Source organism: Dermochelys coriacea, chromosome 15, assembly GCF_009764565.3.
Source record: "Dermochelys coriacea isolate rDerCor1 chromosome 15, rDerCor1.pri.v4, whole genome shotgun sequence".
NCBI lineage: Eukaryota > Metazoa > Chordata > Testudines > Dermochelyidae > Dermochelys > Dermochelys coriacea.
Genome location: NC_050082.1, coordinates 15,117,544 through 15,137,978, shown reverse-complemented (window position 1 = coordinate 15,137,978; position 20,435 = coordinate 15,117,544). Strand labels below are relative to the sequence as shown.

General features: G+C 40.2%; 1 protein-coding gene across 2 annotated transcripts in view; it reads left to right on the top strand.

Annotated features, from left to right (window-relative positions):
* Positions 1-20,435, top strand: part of LOC119843781 (protein HIRA) — a 63,358-nt gene that overhangs the window by 30,983 nt on the left and 11,940 nt on the right. For both annotated transcript variants that reach the window (XM_038373626.2, XM_043498468.1), the window contains exons 11-20: positions 5,590-5,695; positions 6,311-6,538; positions 7,401-7,486; positions 8,707-8,901; positions 10,009-10,179; positions 14,106-14,310; positions 15,202-15,306; positions 16,215-16,363; positions 18,343-18,504; positions 19,412-19,470. In XM_038373626.2, coding sequence (XP_038229554.1) covers positions 5,590-5,695; positions 6,311-6,538; positions 7,401-7,486; positions 8,707-8,901; positions 10,009-10,179; positions 14,106-14,310; positions 15,202-15,306; positions 16,215-16,363; positions 18,343-18,504; positions 19,412-19,470 — 1,466 coding nt within the window. The remainder of the gene's footprint in view (positions 1-5,589; positions 5,696-6,310; positions 6,539-7,400; positions 7,487-8,706; positions 8,902-10,008; positions 10,180-14,105; positions 14,311-15,201; positions 15,307-16,214; positions 16,364-18,342; positions 18,505-19,411; positions 19,471-20,435) is intronic.

Below are 20,435 nucleotides of genomic sequence, written 5' to 3'. Positions count from 1 at the left end.
AAATGTTCACACTTGGTTATGTATCTGACCCTCCTGGCAGTTTCTCATTAGAAAATTCAACATAGCTGCTCTATTCTTTAATAAATAATTTAGTTATATCAAAGGTGTTGCAGTGCTATGTAAGAAGGTATGCATTCCTTTGTGGCCGAGTGTAGCAGAAGGGTCAAGTTAAGAGAGTTTCAAATCACAAGGCAAGTATCAAATAGAAAACAATGAAATTATAAAGTACTATAACACCGCCCACCAATCACAGCATAGAACATAGCAACCTTCCAAGCAGCTGTGTTTTTCCCGAGGGCATGTAGTCTAGTGTGGGTTTTGTCCAGAGTTCTGTATTGTGTGGGACATCATGCTTTTCAGCTATCTTCCAGCTCAGGTCCCACTTCCCTGTCCTGCTACAAGAAGCCTTAGGGTTGCCAGGCATCCAGTTTTTGACTGGACACCTGGTTGAAAAGGGACCCTGAAGGCTCTGGTCAGCGGGGCTAAGGCAGGCTCCCTGACTCTGTGCAGCTCCCAGAAGTGGTGACATGTCCCTGTGGCCCCTAGGCACAGGGGCCAGGGAGGCTTTGCGTGCTGGCCCTGCCCCGAGCGCTGGCTCTGCAGCTCCCATTCGCCGGGATCAGCAACCAATGGGAGATGTGGGGGCAGCGCCTGCGAGTGCGGGCACCTTGCAGAGCTGCCTGGCCGCACCTCCGCCTAGGGGCCGGACATGCTGGCCGTGTCTGGGAGCAGGGCGGAGCCTTAGCCCTGCTTCACTGCAGACTGGGAGCCGCCTGAGGTAAGTGCCGCCCGGTCAGAGCCCACACCCCAACCCCTTGCCCCAGCCCTGAGTCCTCTCCTGCCCCCAAACTCCCTGCCAGAGCTTGTATTCCAACCCTTTGCCCCAGTTCTGAGCCCCCTCTTGCCCCCAAACTCCCTGTCAGAGCCCGCACTCCAACCCCTTGCCCCAGCCTTGAGCCTCCTCCTGCCCCCCAGAGCCTGCACCCCCAGCCAGAGCCCTCACCCCCTCCCGCACCCAACCCCCTGCCCCAGCCCAGTGAAAGTGAGTGAAGTTGGGGGAGAGCGAGCAACGGAGGGAGGGGGACTGCAGTGAGTGGGGGGCGGGGCCTCAGAGAAGGGCGCAAGGCAGGGATGTTTGTTTTTGTGCCATAGAAAGTTGGCCCTGGGGCCAAAACATTTGCCCACCCCTGCTCTGTGGTGACAAAGCGCACGCGCACGCATGCACGCACATACACAGAGCTGCCCGATGTTAGGTCTTGGGAATGACCTGCGTTCAGCAGCGCCATTATGTATTCTGACAGCCTTGCTGTCCTGCCATCATTCATCCTGTCCACCATGGCCTGCTGTGGTGCGACAGCTGAGGTAGGTAGACGTGCTCGCAATTCTCCACTGTTAGACGTGAGCCAGCCTCTAGGTGTCGGTTGGAGAGTGGCCAAGGTGGCAGCAGCCGCCAGCGGCCCCAGCCCTTGCTGCGGCAGGCAATAAGAGGTGTGTGGTGGTGGTGAGGAAAAGGGGCAGGGGCAGAATGGAGGAGGCTGCCCCAGGTTCCTTCATGCAGGCTCCCTCCACCGCTGGACAGCATCACAAGTCCCTAGGCTGCCGCTGACTGCAACACAGCCCCCTCTTCCCCCCCAGCTTCTTCAACACCTTCTCCCCCACAGCCCTAGCTCTCTTCTCTCCATAACGAACTCTCTTCCTGCCTCTGGCTCCCTCCCTGGCAGCTACTAGCTATCCTCAGTCATCTTTGTCTTTCCCTGCTGATCCTCAGGCAGCATGAAGGAAAAGGAAGAAGTAGCCTGACTCTAAAGCAAAGGGGTAAGGAACAGACGGGCACAGGGACAGACTGGAGGCAGCAGACTGCTGTTATAGGAGAAGGGGGAATGGGACTGGCTGCAGGGGGAAGTAGCAGAGGGAGATAGAAACATTGGGGGCAGGGAAGGGCCAGGCTTGCAGGGGGATGGTGAAGAACAGGAGCAGCAGGGTCTGTAACCATTAGAGGGCACTCCCCTCAGAACCTGGAATTTAACCCAGAGGAGTACTGAGATACAGAAATCCTGCTGTCAGCAGTATCTGTGAAACCCACTGGCAAAATGTATGTCATTCTTCTCTAGTGCCTGGCCCCTACAGAGGATAAAAGATTCAGCCACTATCAACTACTTCATTAGCTCAGGTGGTCAAGGTCTGTGCTGTAAATCTAGAGGTTCAACCCTTCTGATGACTAGTGTGGGGATCATTATATTTCCACATGATGGAATTTGTTTTCTTCAGTTTTGTTTTTTTAAACCTAGAAAATTACATTTTAAAAACTACATTAAAAGAATGTTAAGGTTGCAAAGTCAAGAGATACCAGAAATGAAGTTGCAAATACAACCTTAATTCAGCCTTCTTGTATATTACGATGCAGTCTTTAATTACATGATCCCTTACTATATTTTCCACAGGACCCCTGTCTCATTCAGTTCATAGGCTGGGTGGTGCTCTGGGCATGTATCAGAGTTGTATAGCGAATGAGGTGGTTGTCTTTAGAACCCTTGTCTCATTTATTGCAGAAGTTGGAAGGTGTGTGGTGAATGAGGCAAGAGAAAGGTTGGTCACTTGGTTAAAGCCCTAGACAACTGGATTTTATCCCTGCCTCTGCCACAGCGTTCCTGTGTGATGCTGGACAAGTCATTTAAACTAAAACTTTCACAGATGGCCAGTATGTATTTCCCAGTTTTCGGGTGCCCAAATTGAGGCACACTGAGCCTGAGTTGCAGAAGTTTTGAGCACTTACAGCTGCATCTGAAGTCACTGGGAGCTGTGCTTTGAACATATAAAGTGCTATAATAATGCGCCCCATCTGTAAAATTGAAAATATTAATACCAGCTCACCCTAGGGGTGTAGCCTGAGGATAAATCCGTTAATGATTGTGGACTACTCAGATGCTATGGTGATGAGTGCCATAAAAATGAGGACATTAATAATAATAATTTTGTCTTCAGAGCAGGGTTTGAATAGTAAGCAATAAATAAGCATGGGGCCACATATTGAATATGAGGATAAAAAGGAGTACAGAATAGCTACCCATTCAGTGAGCGCTGTCCAATCTATGCACTGAATGAGGCAGGAGGCCCTCTGGGGAAAAAATAGTATGTGAACATGTAATTAAAGACTATCGTAGTACATATGAACGAGAGGGCCGAATTAAGGTTGGACAGGCCACCTTAATTTTATCATAGTTACTTCTGAGTGCTTGACTTTGCAACCTTAATGTTCTTTTAAGATAATTTTTATGCAATATATTTTATACCTTGCAGTTCTATTGAGCCTTTCATTTGAGGATATCTAACATTAGTTAAGTTTCTCACCCACCCACTATTAAAGTAGGTAATAAGTAGTATTCCCATAATAGAGGGTATAGAGGACCACGGGGAATTGTGTACCCATACCGATATAACTATAATAGACCTGAAAGCTGTTTACTCAGGTAGCAGAATATGTACAGTTTGGTCAGGTGTCTGTATGCCTTCTCCATGGATTTTACTGTCAAATTCAATAATATTTCCTGTAGAGATTTCCATCAAAAGACTTCAAAACATTTTACTTACATTAATGAGTTAAGACTTGTGCACTAGGTAGTGTAACTGCATAAAGGAGTGCCTTGATTTTCTTGCTGCTGCACTATAGCAGCTTTGTGTAGTTTCGTTACCTATTCAAAGAAGAGGCTGCCTCATCTGAAAGTTGCACCTTTTCCAGTGTTATAAAGTCTTTAGAAGCAATATCCAGTTAATGTTTTTGAATGTAGGGGTAAATGTTCTTGTGGGATATTTGAGAGAGACAGTAAGTGATCAGCAGAAAGCTTGTTGCTTTAAATCCTGTTTAGAAAATCAAATTTGTTTGGCTAAAATCTTAGTAATACGGAATCATTCCCAGAAGTGCAGTTTCAGTCTTGTACCTGGGTCTAAAATCATACTGACTTGGATCAAGGAAATCTGAAATGTACATACTGCCAGAACTGTCTGAGCTTTCTCTATTTTAGAGTTGTAAATTTGTACCTATAACTCTTCTATCTGAGCACCATTACATTTTCCATAACCTTTTCCAAAAAGGGAGATAAGACATTGGTCTATATTATTTATTATTTTCTTGTGGAAGCACTCAAGAGCCCCAGTTTGCTAGGTTCTGAACAAACACAGAACAAAAAGTAACATTGTCAATGTCCAGTGATGGATTCTTGAATATGGTTTTACTGGTGCCTTCCTGATGTTCATCTGGCATTGTACCCTCAGACAGAGACACTGACTGTCTTCATCATCAGTGGATATCTACACTATCCCAATGTTTATATCTGAATCCAAGAATTTTTTATCTGTCCAGCAAGCAGAAAACTTATTAGGAGAAACTTGACTCACTTTCCAGTTGGGAGTTTGGGTTATCTAAGTTACCTACTATCTGGGACAATATGACTGGGTGTGGCACTACAGATCCTATGGTAAAGGCAAAAAAACTTTTCTTTGTTTCTCATGGAGCCATGATTCATATTTTTAAAAAGTTGTTTGCAATTGGGCTGACTCAGCAGGACTTCTGCCATCAATGCTCTGCTGTCTTCATTTAATCTGTGGCACATCATCTGTAAGTTTCTGTTACCTGTTAGGGGGGAAAACTGAATTTAGGAGTTACTGGATCAGTGGTCAAGGCCTCTTCTAGAAAAAAAAAAAAAAAAAAACCCAAGTCTCTGAATAATGGGCCACATTTGGAAGGTTATTGCCTTTTAAGGGCCACAATGGTTTTAAAAAAAAAAATTATTTTACAGACACTGTTGAGGCCCCCAGAAAAATGCTGGTATGGTGCATATGCTGTGTACCAGAGTAGCAAGGCCTCCGTGTGCAGTATACTAAAGAGAAAAACAAAAATCTCTGGCCTAAACCAGAGACTATTGCGCTAGTTCCAGGCTCCATCTGGCTTCTATTATTGCTGACACCACAGAGGAATGGAATCGCAATGGAGCAGAGATGGCAGGTCATCATTCAGCTTGTATATCTTCTCCCCCACACTCTCTTTATGTCTTTTCTATGTAGATTGTAAGCTCTTCGGGGCAGTGACTGTCTACCACTCTGTTTGCCTTACATAGTGGCCCCCATTCTTGATTGAATCCTACACATTACCATAGTCTCAGTGCCTAAAAAGAGAACCTTTTTAGTTGCTTATGTGCTGAATGCTGCCCGTAGCCCAATTAGTGGGCATATTTAGCACATACTTTCTGAAGCAAATAGATTTGTATGCTTGCTTTGTGGTTCACCTTTAGTACTTAACATTTTAAATTCTTCCAGTTTTATCCTTAGTCTTGGTTTTTCACAGTCCTGGTCATTAATGTGGGTGAGCGCCATGTTCAAAAGCATATGCATGTATGCAGTCATTGGTTATCAAACATAGTCCCTTGATTATTCCATGTTGCCCCACTTCTTTGATCACTTCAGTAGTTTCTGGTGTAATAAATCTTATGCTAACCATTTATTTTTACAGTAAAACATCTATGGGTTGCAAAAATTCAGCAAAGAAAACTTTTTAAAACTCATGGATTCAAAACAAAGATCTTGACTGTCTTTCAGGACCTTAAATGGACTTGGGATCTTGGTGTGTTCCATGGACGGATCAGTGGCCTTTTTGGACTTTTCCCAGGATGAACTTGGAGATCCACTTAGTGAGGAGGAGAAGGTACTATGAGCTCTCAGGACAAATGTGATAATCCATTCTTTTTCATTACAATAATATTCTCAAAATTGTTCATAGAAGCTTGTAGTTGACTGATTTTCATATTATAGAAAAATGTGGTCTTGTCTGCTTTCCAAAACCAGGGAGTTTTTTTGTAAAGTCAGCCATCAAGTTCAGAAACAACTTGCGGTATTAAGTATCCTTTCCAGAGTAGAAACTGTCTTGGCAAATACCCATTTGCTTACATTGCATTATACATTTGAAACATTTGTCTGGCCTACGTAGTAAGGAGTGACTTCCTGATTTCAAAATTATGGTTTAAAATTACTCTTATGAGCTTGTATATAAGTCTTTTTAACGTTTGCTATCTGCTGGATTTTCCCCCTTATCGCTGCTAGCAACAGAAGTTTTGCCACCCTAGTTAAGTTAGTTAATGAGTTGGATGTTATCTAAAAAATATAACGAGAGAACATTTTTTTTTTGAATGATGTGTAAATATTACTGAAGGCACTTGTATATTGATGCTAATAGATATGTATAATGTCTATATAGCACAATCACTGATGTTTTGCTAGCAGTTGTAATCAGGTTTTGTTTTTACATTTTTAACACCCATAGAGCAACATTCATCAGTCCACCTATGGTAAAAGCTTAGCGATAATGACTGAGGCTCAGTTGTCTACTACCATTATTGAGAATCCAGAGATGCTGAAGTATCAACAGAGACAGCAACAGCAGCAGATGGAGCAGAAGAATGCAGCAATACGGGAAGCAGCAGGGACTGCAACGGCAGCTCCCAAAGTGGCAAGCATGGTTAATGGTGAGAGTTTGGAGGACATTAGAAAGGTAGGCCTTTTGAATGGTGATTTTATAGTATCCAGTACAAATTTGATAATTATCTAATTAGAGAGAGAGACGGTGGGTGAGGTAATATCTTTTATTGGACCAACTTCTGTTGGTGAGAGAGACAAGCTTTTGAGCTTACACAGAGCTCTTCTTCAGGTCTGGGAAAGGTACTCAGAGTGTCACAGCTAAATACAAGGTGGAGCAGATTGTTTAGCATATGGAGTTAATATGGTGTAAGAGACTATTCACAGTGAAATGAGCAGTTATGACCTCTGCAGTCCTAGGACAAAGGATGGTTAGTGGTTTATAGATTGTTGTAATGAGCCATAAATCCAGTGTCTTTAGTAAGTCCATGATCTTTTAGTGTCTAACAAAGTTATGAATGTAAACTCCCAGGCTCATCTTTTGAAAGTGTTGTGCATGTTTCCTTTGAGGTCGAGTACTGAGAGGTCAGATATGAAGTGATGGTTTTGTGAAAAGTGTTCTACCTTGTATTTAGCTCTGATTTATTGTTTGTATTATGGTGGTGTCTAAGAGCACCAATCACAGATCTGGGCTCCATTGTGTTGGAGATTATACAAATTCTTATTAAAAGACAATCCTTGCTCCATGGAGTTTACGCTCCTAAAAGCCCCATTTATGGTGACAGGAAGGCAGATCGAGTGAGAGTGTGTGCAAATATTTGGGGCCTCTTTTGGTTCAGAAACACAGTTGTAAAAAAAAAAAAAAAAAAAAAATCTTCCCTACAATAAAGGATATAATTATTGATGAGCATTTTTCATTTCATTGCACCTAACCATAGTCTTGTGTCAACTGGAGAAAGCATTCATATTAACATTATTTTCTCCCCTTCCCCCAACAGAATCTTTTAAAGAAACAAGTTGAAACACGGACTGCAGATGGCCGGAGGCGGATCACACCTCTCTGCATAGCTCAGCTGGACACTGGGTATACTTTGAAATTTTACTTTTCTTATCTCCCTTGACCTTTTCATCTACTTATTCCAGGTCACACTGGCAAAATTTAGGTCCATCTTAAACCCATTGGATATTATAATACCTTACATTTAAGAACTTTTAAGATGAATTGATTTCAAAATGCTTTATAATGATCACTTTACCTACCATTAAAATGCAGCCACTTCTAGGGTAGAAAGTGGCAGCTGGGTTCTGTGAAAATAATACTGCAGAATAGTTTAAAGAAAGAGAAGTGAAAATCATTTCAAATTAAATACACAGACATTTAGGTGAGAAGAATGTAATAATCCCACTTGGAATTTGGCTGGTATGTGATTGCGAACCCTAGTTCCAGCACATTCCAAGAGCTATGGGATCTTGAATGACTGAGTGGTCCCATCCTTGGTTTCCTGTCTCATCCAAAAAATGTTTTTTCCTCTTCTAGCAATATACTGTGTATTGAATCCTTCAGTGTTTTAGATTATCTGGATTTGTGTCCTCAGAATGAACAGCTTTAGCTATTGTTTTTGGAAGAGGGAAGGTCATGGAAAAAAGATCCCAAGATCAGAGCCACGAGTGAAAAATAAACTCCCTTTTCCAAGGACTTGTTATACTTCTGTCATCCAAAGCAATTTCTAAAGCATGTGTCTACATCTTGTGTAATCATGCCAGTCATGATTTGAACTGGATAGCTGGCTTTTGCTGGAAATATCCTGCATAAGGTTGTGAAAATCTGCATTTATCCCAGTGTTCTCTTAATAGTAAGATTTGAGAGCCAGTCTGGAATGGTTAGTCTTAAGACATAGGTTTTCTCTCATAAAAAAGGTCAGCTCATACCATTAACTTCAACGGGACTAAACTAATGTTTTGCATCTGTCAACTATCACTATAAAAACTCTTTAACTTAAAACATGTTTTCACCAGAAATGGGAGAGCTCCCTTTGTTCTTCAGCTGTACACAAACAAACATTACCCCAAAGCAATGCTTATTCTGTCTGCCTCATTAATTAACAGAGGTAAACCACAAAGCACCACGCTGGCCTACATTGCAGTAGAGATGAGAGAAAAATACACTGAAAAAATGGAGGGGTTTTAAAGTGTGTCTATGTATACACACACAAGTGATATTAAAGTTTAATTAAAATACTTTTTAAAAAAATACTAATTTTTAAAAAATCATATGTACTTGCTTTTAATCTTTTTTTGATATAGGGATTTTTCAACAGCATTCTTCAATAGTATCCCGATATCTGGATCTCTGGCTGGCTCAATGATGTCTTCTCAAAGTAATCAGCAACTGATGTCATTAGATTCCAATGCAACCAATTCCCTCTGCACTTCAAAGCCTTCTCTAGAACCACTGGCAGCCAGTATAAAACCAACAGATGACACAATCAATAAAGATGGGTCAGTGTTTGCAAGAGGTTTAATTTCTTTTAACCTAGATGACTTTTCCTTCATATTTCTCTAAATGAGCAGTTGCTAAAGTGGTTTCCTGACAGAAAATATTAATTGAGAATCTAATATTGTCTTGCATACTTAAGGATTTTATTAATATTCAGTTACTCTTTTAATAGTGGTGGGAACTAATTATACCAAACCCATGTTTTTTTTGAAGTCAGTTTATCCTTGTTAACATCCAGTGCGCACCACTATGTGGCACTTACTAAGAAGTCAACTAGCATGAACGCTTCTGTTTTCCTTGAGGAAACGCATCCATTGTTGGATTGAGCTTTGAGTTGAGATATAACTAGTAGCTTTAAAACACTGCAGTTTACTTAATTAACCCTCCCAGGGCTGAATAAATCCCTAGGCATGCTCTGGAAATGCTCTTCTCCAGTGAAGTAAGATGTATTTTGGTTGTTATCCACTGGAGTAACCACTAAATCATCCTTACAAACACTGAGCTGCTATTAGTACAAGATTGCAGCCCCCTTAAAACATCTTTATTCACTCTAAATTGAGTATTTTAAAAGTGCGCAAACCTTATTTAGATGATTTTTTGTGATGTAAGCTTCTGTTGTGTGGTTCAGAGTGTTTGCAAGAACCAGGTTATGTGGTTTGAACTCTAGTGTAGGCAACAGCTAGGCTTGTGTGTAAAATTTTCAGTCTGCTACAGCAAAATAAATTTGATCATTTCATGCTGCTCCACTGCATATACATAATCACTAATTTATTGTACTTGGACACTACATGCCTACAGATAATATGTATTTTTAATCAAGGAATGAGAATTATAAAGATTGAATCAGTTGGATATAGCTAGATGAAAAGACTTTATGCAGCAGCATTAAGATTTCAACTCTCAGATCTATATAAACAATTTTTGAGAGTAGAGGATATTGACACATGAAAGGATGTGGTGTATTTTAATTCACACGCATCCAAGAGTGGCCAATTTAATGAAACTTATAGTCCATATAGAAGGTTTTGATAAATGCTGATGTATTTTTGAGTACTACACAATTCCAAATATATTTTCAATCTTTGTTTTTCTCTTTCCTCCTTTAATAGTGTAAATGCTACCTCTGCTTCAGCTGCTCCCCCTGTATCATCTTCCTCTGTGCTAACAACTCCATCTAAGATCGAACCAATGAAAGCATTTGACTCGAGATTCACAGAACGGTCCAAAGCCACCTCAGGGACTTCTGCTGTAATAAATACAAATCAGACTGCCATAGACAGGTAAGTGATGTACAGGGCAGGAGAGGGCACACAAGCAGACAGTGTTAAAACAATATGATTCTCTGAGGTATGGATGCATCAGTGCTGGGATTCTGGAGGTTACCTCAGATCTCTGTAGAAGGAGGCAATGAAAAAGAGCTACTAGTAAGAAAGATTTTCTGAGGTAACATTATCCATTGATACTCTTATTTATGTTTTCAGCCTGAAGCATATAGGACCAAAAAAACTCTTCAGATCTTCCTTAGTTAAAACTTTTATTTCAAGATAAAATCATTGCATGTGAGGTCTTCATGGAAGACAATAAAATCTAGCCTGCCTGTAACAGGGAGTTCCATCTCAACCTAAATTACATTACATGGAAAATATATCCCAATGGCTACAGACATATTTCAGTTTTGTGCTGAGAACCTTGTACAGGCGATACATTTTCTTTTCAAGTATTTGTCTGTGGAGCCACATGATCAGAGTCTAGAAAAGGAAAACCTTTCAGTTTGGTGATGTGAGTCTGTGCACAGACAGACCGCTTAAGAAATTGTGTAGAAGGTCTTGCCAGCGAGCTATGTAGTCACCCCATTTACAATAAATACAACTTTTTTTTCCTGTCCCATATTTCCTCCCATAAAACTGTCCTTTTGCTTAAAACAAAACAAAAACAAAACCCCACTATTCCGGAGGATTGGAAGCTAGCAAATTTTGTACCTGTATTTTAAAAAAAGCTCATGAAGTGATCTGAGGAATTATAAACCTAATCCTTACATCTGTACCTGCAAATTGCTTGAAACAATAATTAAATACCTGGAATAATAAAATACCTGGAAGATCATTATATGATAGGGTCTAACCAGCATGGTTTCTGCAAAGGAATATTGTATCTCACTAATCTTAAAATTCTTTGCATGTATCATAAAGTAATGGATAAAGGAAAATCAGTGGATATAATTTATTTAGACTGCTGATAGGCCCTGGACAAGTTCCTTCATGCAAGATGCTACTAAAGAAGCTAACTAGTCATGGAGTGAGAGGCAAAGTATTGTCAGGGATCAAAAACTGCCTAAAAGACAGAAAACAAAGATTAGGATTAAATGGTCAATTGTAATCCATAGCAAAAGGTGTGAAGTGGATGCCTCAGGTTTCATACTAGGTTCTATGTTGTTTAGCACAGGGGCTCTCAACCTTTCCAGACTAGTGTACCCCTTTCAGAAGCCTGATTTGTCTTGTGTGCCCCAAGTTTCACCTCACTTAAAAATTACTTGCTTACAAAATCAGACATAAAAATAAAAAAGTGTCACAGCAGACTATTACTTAACAGTTGTTCACTCTCTCATTTCTACCACGTAATTATGAAATAAATAAATTGGAATATAAATATTGTACTTACATTTCAGTGTATAGTATATAGAGCAGTATAAACAAGTCATTGTATGAAATTTTTTTATCCTGACTTCGCTAGTGCTTTTTATATAGCCAGTTTAAAACTAGGCAGATATCTAGATGATGTATCCCCTGGAAGAACTCTGCATACTCCCAAGGGTACATTGATCCCTGGTTGAGAATCACTGGTTTAACATATTTATTAATTACCTGGAAAGAAGTATGGTGAGTAATGAGGTAGAACAATTTGCAGGTGAGACATGGTTATTTTCAGATACTTAGGACCAGACAGGATTGTGAGGAACTTCAGAGAGATCTAAACAAGCCAAGTCTATGGGCAACATTGTGGTAAATGAAATTCAATGTCAGTAAATACAAAGTGTAATGCACATTGGAGGAAAATAATTAAACTACTCTGACATCTTACAGGGTTCTAAATTATCTGTATCAACTCAAGAAAGGGGCCTGGGTTTCATCGTAGTCATTGAAGACCTGTTTTATGTGACGCTGTGGTCAAAAAAGCAAACAAGATGTTAGGGTACCTAAGGAATGGGCTTGTGAATAATATGGAGGATGTTATAATTCAATTACACAGAGAATATTATCATGCAATTATATATATCAATGCTATGGCCTCATTTGGAATAGTGTGTGCAGTACTGGTCACACTATCTCAAAAAAGGATATTGCGGAAATGGGGATCGGAGGAAAGCAACAAGAATGATCTTGAGCTTGGAAAAACTCTCATATAAAGAGAGACTGAAAAGAATGGGATTGTTTGCCTTAGAAAGGAGATGCATAAGTGGTACACAATAAAAGTATATAACAAATGGTCTAGAGAAGGTAGATCAGGAACTTTTGTTCTGCCTGTCTCCTAATGCAAGAGCAATGGACAAGCAATGAAAATTAAAGAATAAAAATTCAAAACTAGTAAACACACAATATGTAATTAGCGTGTGGAACTCCTTGTCATAGGATTTTTTTGAGGCGAAGAGCTTAGCAAGATTCAAAAAGGGAGTCAACATTTATATCGATATCATGAGTATCCAGAGTTTTCAAATTAATAACAAAAATAAACCTCATGTTTTAGGCCTGGAGCCAATCTTTAACTACTAGAAACTAGGATGACATACTATGGGGGGCAGATTACCCCTCATCTGCATACTTGTGGGATTCTTAAACATTCCTCTGAAGCATCTGGTTCTGGCCATTGTGAGAGGCAGGACACTGGACTAGCAAAATTTGGGTCTGATCCAGTAGGGCAGTTCCTGTGTCTTTAATGGGTATATTTGCCCAGAGTCAGTTGCATGGCAAACTGGTCCACATGTATGTTTGTGAGGTACATTGTCTTTTCTGCCCACTTCCCAAAGTCAGAAGGGACATTGGTTGGGTACCCCTGTGAGTGAGTGAAGTAAACAGTAGTATCTCAACTTACAGCTTGGGAAGGTGGAGGGACAGCGAGGTGGTGACTTGTCTGAGAGTCACTGTGATCTATTATCATGGCATAGAGCTGGGTATCAGGAGACCTAAGTTCTCATCATGATACTGATGTTCTGTATGATGTTGGACAAAAGTCATTTAACCTCTCTGAGTCTCTTTCCAGCCAGTAAAATGGGAGTAACAATATTTACTCTTGAGGGGGTGTTGTGAAGCCTATCTAATGTTTCTTATGTGCTACATAAATGCAAAGAATTATGGACAAATAGCAGTAGAACTGGGAATAGAAATCACTCCCCATCTTTTACTCATTTCTCTTTATGTGGAGAAGAAAGAGAGGAGAACTACTCTTAAAATTCATTGCATGTTTAGATCAGCACAAGATGAAAAATTCCCTTCCTCCCACCCTTCCCAGGTAAACATCTTGGAAAGCTTGGGGGGTAGGGAAAGCTGCAAAAAAGGTTTTTATTAAAACCTTAACAATAACTATGATTCTTGATGAGCATCATAATGTATGTATATATGTGCATTGAAAGCCATTGCTTCAGAGATGTCAAGCATGCTGTACATGTTAATTTACAGCCCTTGTATTCTTTTCATTTGCAAGCTTGCTATTGTCAGTTTATTCTCTTCCACCTCCCGCTCTTTGCCCATCCTCCTGCCCCTAATGGAATCTCTCCATTTCAGCTGTAATGGAAACCAGTCTCTCTAAGCAAAACTCTAGTTGTGTCATCTAATTTGGATATTATAATTGCTCTTTATGTGGTGCAGTATCCATTACATGGTAAAATAAAAGTTTCGTTTTTTTTTTAAAGGTATCTAGGGTTGCTGAATAATGTGTTCGTGCAAGCCACCACACCCTAGTTTACCATTTGCTTTTTAAGCAGAAAATTTACTTGAAGAAGCTGCATTTTGTATGTTCCGTATTTGCACTTGCATAAAAGATTGGGTAGCCTTTTCTTACCTTAATTTTTTTCCTCTGCACCTTTTCAGATATATTCAAACAAGCCTAAGAATGCATCTGATGCTTAGCTTGAAAGCAAATAGTGGGTAGTTGGGTGGCAGCTTTGAATACAGCTTATGTAAATTATTAAACAAATAGTTTACTTTTTATGCAGATTGAAAGATCAGAATTTAATTAAAGAGAATAAGCCCAAGGATATCCTGGAGAGCAGCAGTGACAGTGAGGAGAAGATTCCAGCTACTAAACCGCTGTCACTGCCCAAGCGTAAACTAGAACTTGAGGCAGAAACAGTAGAAAAGAAGAAAAAAGGCAGGCCTCGAAAGGACTCCAGACTCGTACCTGTGACTTTAACTGTTCAGGTAATCAGTATGCTAATAATTTAATTAATGTGCATAGTATTAGTATTTATGGTTTCTACTATTCATTTACTAAAGCAAAATGTTGTCCTTGCATTAAATTAGACAAAAGGTGGTTAAGGGAAACCAGGAGTGCTAAGGTTCCTCAAAATTTTGAAGCTAGTCCTCTTGCTTGCTTTTTACCTAATTCTTAAGGTTTTAAAATGAAGGTGCACATAATGTAACAAATCTGTATGCTGTGCGCATACAAATATTGCAGTCACTAACTAAACAGTATGTATGTTGGAGTGGAGTTAGATGCAGGACTTGGCTTCAAAAAACACAGATGTCTGCTGCTTGAGCTACATGATAAATTCCATCAGCTGTCAGCAGTATGATTCAAGAGGGTGAAGTAATTATAAGCATTTGAGCAGGTATGACCTTCCATTCAGTACAGGACAGTAGAGTACATGCCTGGCTAGTACATTATGGCAGTACTTCCCATCCTTCAGTTGCAATAGCCCTTTTCATTACCAACATTCAAAAGCTGGCCTTGCCCTGAAACATACCGGAGCTTCCATTATGTTAGTACAGATGGAAAGTGTCAAAGATGGCCTAATGCAGACCTCAGTGACCACATATTGTTCCTGAAATTCTTAGCAGCTAGTTTAGAGAATGAAGACACAGTATTTATACAATATGTATTTAAAAAAAAGCTTTTGCACAGGGTTTTTCTGATGTGTGTATCCACATTTGTTGTGGTTTCCCTCTTGGCAACACAATCTGGACTACGGTATATATGTACTGAGGTGCTTTCGTGAGTGATAACCTTGCACTGTTCCATTTGTTCATAAGTTTTTTTGTTTTTTGTTTTGAATTCCTCTGTTTGTAACTGTTGACATTTTTGCTTTTCAGTCCCCAGCTGCACTGGCCTCTGAGAAGGATGCCACTTGCATCTCTGCACCAGCATTAGCACTTAAACTGCCAACCCCAATCCCACAGAAATCGTTTACATTGCAAGTAAGTGGGTAACAGCAACATTGTTTACTTAAAAGGCATTTTGGGGGATTGGAGCAGAATCCCTTTGCCTTGTCCAAGAAGGAGCTTTATCCACCTCACTTTCTTCTAAGCCTTTCCCACTTGGCTCCTTCCTGCCTCTATAGGCCTCCCAACTGCCTCTTCCCCTCCCCTGCCTGATTTCGCTTTGGGATCTAAGTAAGTCACCTGCACCCTCTGTCTTCTGCCTCCTTACTTCCTACCTCACCTGCAGAGGCAATCCATTTCAGCAATTCATTCCTTCTTTTCTCACCTGACTTGGCTTCAAAGCCAAACATATTTTCTCCCCTTAGGCCCCCCCCTCTTCTTCCTTTATTTAGCCTTGGTGTTACAAGAGAAGTGGTGGCAGCAGCAGCACCAGACAGGGCTAGACATGTGCCACAGCCAGCTCTCTACATAAACTGGGCATTTCCTCTGAGGCCTCTTCACGTGGTAAAGTGACATGCTCAGCACCTGGAGGGCCTAACATAACATTGACTCATGTACTTACGTAGTCCCTTGTCTGTGTGCTTTTACCATAGAAGTCTGACTTTGACTGCAGGAATCCTGAAAGGCTGCAGCAGCAGCCTTGTTTGAACTAGATTTGGTGTCCAGGACTTGGGAAGAACAGATGACTGAAAATATAAATTGGTGGGCTCAAATACACAGAAATTATTGATGGGGAGTAGCCTTGAGTGATCAGTTGCCTTTGGAATCTCTTCCTTTTGAAGTAATTTGATGTATTTTGAGGATAATTTTAAAGAAAAAATCCAGAGTGTTTTCTCTATCAGATGCCAAGGTTTAATTGGGCCCTATTTTGTACCTACATTACTTGACACTTTCCTGAGCAGTTTTCCTCTGTGTAAAAAGATTTTCCTTTACTTTTTTTTCAGGTAAGTTCAGATCCCTGCATGTACATTGAGGTGGAGAATGAGATGACCACAGTGGGAGGTTCCAAGCTGAGCAGGTTAAAGTGTAATCGGGAAGGCAAAGAATGGGAGACAGTCCTCACCAGTCGAATTCTTACTGCAGCTGGAAGCTGGTAAGAGAATTTGCTTGTAGAAGTAGGAGCCTCCAGAAAAGGAGTGATAGTTCTTTGGCAGGAGAAAGCATTTAGGGCTGTATTGTTACACTATTAAACAAGTGGTTAGTGGAAATCTTATTCACGGTTCCCTTTGAGAACTTCTGATGACATTAATAAAATATATAGGTATTTAAAGTTTACCAAATTTCGATAGCTTCAGAGAATATTGCTACCCATTTGTCTTTATTATTTTAACCCCCTGTGCATGGCATATTTTTGCAAAATGTTTAATTAAGTTCACTATTACAGTGCATGATAGGATCCCTTATTTTTATGGAGTTGTGTGATTCTTCATAGTGCAAAACATCTTCCTAAGACCTTTCTCTTCTTCCTCTTCCTGCTATCCCACTCTAGGACACGTATGTTCCTCTTTCCTCCTCCTCCTCCTATAGCATTAGTAACTGGGGGCATTGGCTTTGCTGGTCATTGCGGTTTGCTGTTTTTTAACTTACTTCTTTTGTATCCTGTACACAATGCTTTGGTATTAATCATGTTAGATGAATAAATATAATATGTACTGTATGTAGACCTGATGGCAGCCTCACTAGTGAATTAGCCCCTAGGGTCCTGACCTAACCACAGTCTTTATAGCATCCCATGTCCCCATTAGCCAATTAAAATACTTCCTCTGTCAGACATTGCATTCTTCCATTAAATTCCCCCATTAGAGTGGACTGAATGATTAGAAGCAACAGTTGTTTAAACAGCAAATGCCACAATGACTGAAGGTTTAAAAGAACACTTTAAATAGAATATTTTTGTGTGGTACATGTTTCCTCAGAGATACCTGCAGTTTCTTCTCCTCCTCAACAGCAGCTTTTCGTTTTTGCATCAGAAGTTTAAATTAAACTATGTGATCTTGTTGAGGTCCAAACTGTGACATAAGTACCCATAAGTCTGGTTCACAGGAATTCATCTGAACCTTTTTCTGGTTTTACACCCTTAAGAGTTAGATTTAGTTTTGGATTGGAACAAATTAAACTAATAAATCACAGCTGAAATTGACAAGTTTTACATATTTTCTGTTGAAGCTGTTATGTTTTGAGCTGTAATGTTTTGCAAAAACTCAGTGGCCCAAGTTGACTCAAACTTCAGCCCAAGCCCACCACAAGGTTTGGTTAGTCTGGCCTGAGTTTCAAGCTTGTTAGGAAGAGTGTTGATTATAAAGTTATGTACAGCTGTAATCAGAGCTCTCCTTCACACCATGCCCTGTCATACATAACAGGAAACTGCAAACTCCTGATCATTCACATACCTTACCCAGTGTTTAGATTAGAAGCATACCTTAGAGCAGGATAGAAATAAAAAGTATGTTAAAATTTGGGCCAAAATTTCTGAAGCTCTTTAATGAAGGAGGGAGGAAGCGCTCCTTTTACAGTATAAGCCTTCCTCACTGCCAGCAGTGCTATCCAACACCGCCTTTGAAACATGCACCCAGGGCTTTGATTGCAAGGTAATTCAAACCTTTAATCTCACATTGCCAGGAAAGGTACTTTTATATTTTGTCATTTAGCAATTCCCTACTTTCACCTCTGCAATGCTCTTGGCCTGACAGTGCATAACTTCCTCCCTGCCTTCTAAATAGAGCATCATCATTCCACTGTGTTGACAGACCATTCTTCTGTGTGTGGAAACGGTCTTGTTTCAAAAAATCAACCTCTTCTTCATATGGTAGTATGCCTAGACTTATTCTGACAGGCACTCTTCCTTTCTTTCCCCAATGATATGTCGCATTCACCTCCATCTGCAGAGTGAGAGACTGGAATTTAGGATTCAAAACCACATTCTTCTCTGATTTTTGCCTCTGCCTTCTGGAGCCAAGTTTTCTGAATCCTCACAACTTACCAGCGAGACCTCCTTCAAGTTGTATGATAACCCAAGAAATCTTGCCTCTTTCGTTTCACTGAGATTAAATGTTTCCTTTTGATCATTTTCAGTGATGTGGTGAGTGTAGCCTGTGAGAAGAGGACCTTATCTGTATTTTCAGCTTGTGGTCGTCGCCTTCTCCCACCTATTATATTGCATTCGCCTATCTCCGCTTTACATTGCACAGGTTCCTACGTCATGGCTCTCACCACTATTGCTACGCTGTCTGTGTGGTGAGTACTAAATTATGCTGTCGTGACTGCCAATAAGCATGGGCTATGATTGACTGGTTACCTTACTGCTTCCAGTTAATGACTTTGATTGGGGCTGATAGATTTTTTTTTTTTTTCTTTCTTTCTCGTGGCTGGGTTGGTATGTGACTGCTGATGCTCTGGTTCAAATCAGGTTTGCTTTCGATTGAGTCTTACTTGTGGATGTGAAATTCACCCCTGTATAGAGGACCCACCATGCAAGACATGAGTCCTGCCTGCTCTCTTTTGCAGGTTTAAGTGGACTTCTGCACAGGGGTGAATTTCACCCTAGAAAGTGGATGATTTATCCTACTAAGGGTCATTTGTTTGAGCCACCTCCTAGGACAGGGTGATTTTAGTTTGTAGAATTAAGGGAAAGAAGGAAACAAAGAAATCATTCAAATCTTCATTTTTAGTAAACCAACATTGATATTGGAAGGGGTATTGTCTAACAGCTAGAGTATGGCCTTAGGGAGTGGGAAGGCATGGTTCAGTTCCCAGCTCTGCTATTGACTCACTTTGTGACCCTGGATAGTTCACTTAACCTCTCTCTCTCTACATTAGTTTACTTATCTGTAAAATGGGGCAAATGATTCATACCTATCTCATAGAAGTGTTGTGAGGCTTAATGTCTGCAAAGTATGATGAGATTCTCTAGCAGAAAGGGCCATAGAAGTGCAAATAATTCTTTTTATAATCTTTATCGGAAGCAGGAGTGCATACAGCTCTGCCTTGCCAAAATTGTGTTGTCAAAATAATGAAGAAAATATTAAATTACAAATTTTAATCAGGAACGTTCTAGAAACTGTTTTGTTATATGATTGGAGTATTTATTTCTTTTTAATGTGTAGATTTCCCGCCCTCCACCCCCTCTTTTCTCTCCCTTCAGGGATGTTCATAAACAGTCAGTGGTTGTCAAAGACGAGTCTCTGCAAACAATATTAGCAGGTAATGAAAGGGCACATTTACCTGCCAACCGTAGTCTTTCAGCCTTCCTGTAATATTTTGAGCCATTAACGAATGTGCTAAAATTCTACCTACCCCTGTAATGCAAAAATAAATAGGTATTCTTCTGTATGTAGTTGGTTGTTAAATGGAAATCACTGGATAATGTTTCATTACCACAGAAACAATCAAGATAAAAATATAAGGAGATAGCAGACTATTAAGGATCCTGTAATTTGTTTTATTTTTAAATGTGGAAATGCAGTGTTGTAGAGTTATCATGAATCATTTTCTAACCTGGTGTATAAATCCTGTAACACTATCGCAATCCCCAATGCATATCTTGCATATAATTAGATATTTTAAAACTTAATTGATCAGATATTATCTGAATTTAACAAATCTGTTCTCTGCCCTTGCCAGTATCTGGCAAAAAACAAACAAACAAAAAAAAACAAAAAAAACCCAGTGTTACAGGAAACGCATTGGCCTCCTATCTGGATTTTTATCTTAGTAGTATTAATCAAAGGCAATCTGAGAAGTATTTGTGTGTGTGGTATGAACCCAGCAGACTGCAGAAGCCTTCTCAGACAGACAGCCACAAGCCCTGGTTAATTGGTCCTGTGCTCAAAACATGCTCCGTAGGTCTGTAGAATCAGAACACTTTGGTAAGCAGGAGACAATGAATATCTGAGCATTACAGCATGTTTATCCACACCTTCCCAAGTGTAGTTTGTTAGGAGATTGGCATGGAGATATCTGTAATCTGTAAGGTTTAGTTTTAAAGATGACAGAAAAATAATTGGGTGAATATTCTGCCCTGAGATACTGCAAATACTTCCCTTTTAACCAACCCTTTATGTATTTTGCAATTTCTCAAGATTATGTAATGATAATTACAAAGAAATGATATATGTAATAGTACATTGAGCTCAGTGCTGAGAGCCCTGGCTTCTAAGTCCAGCTCT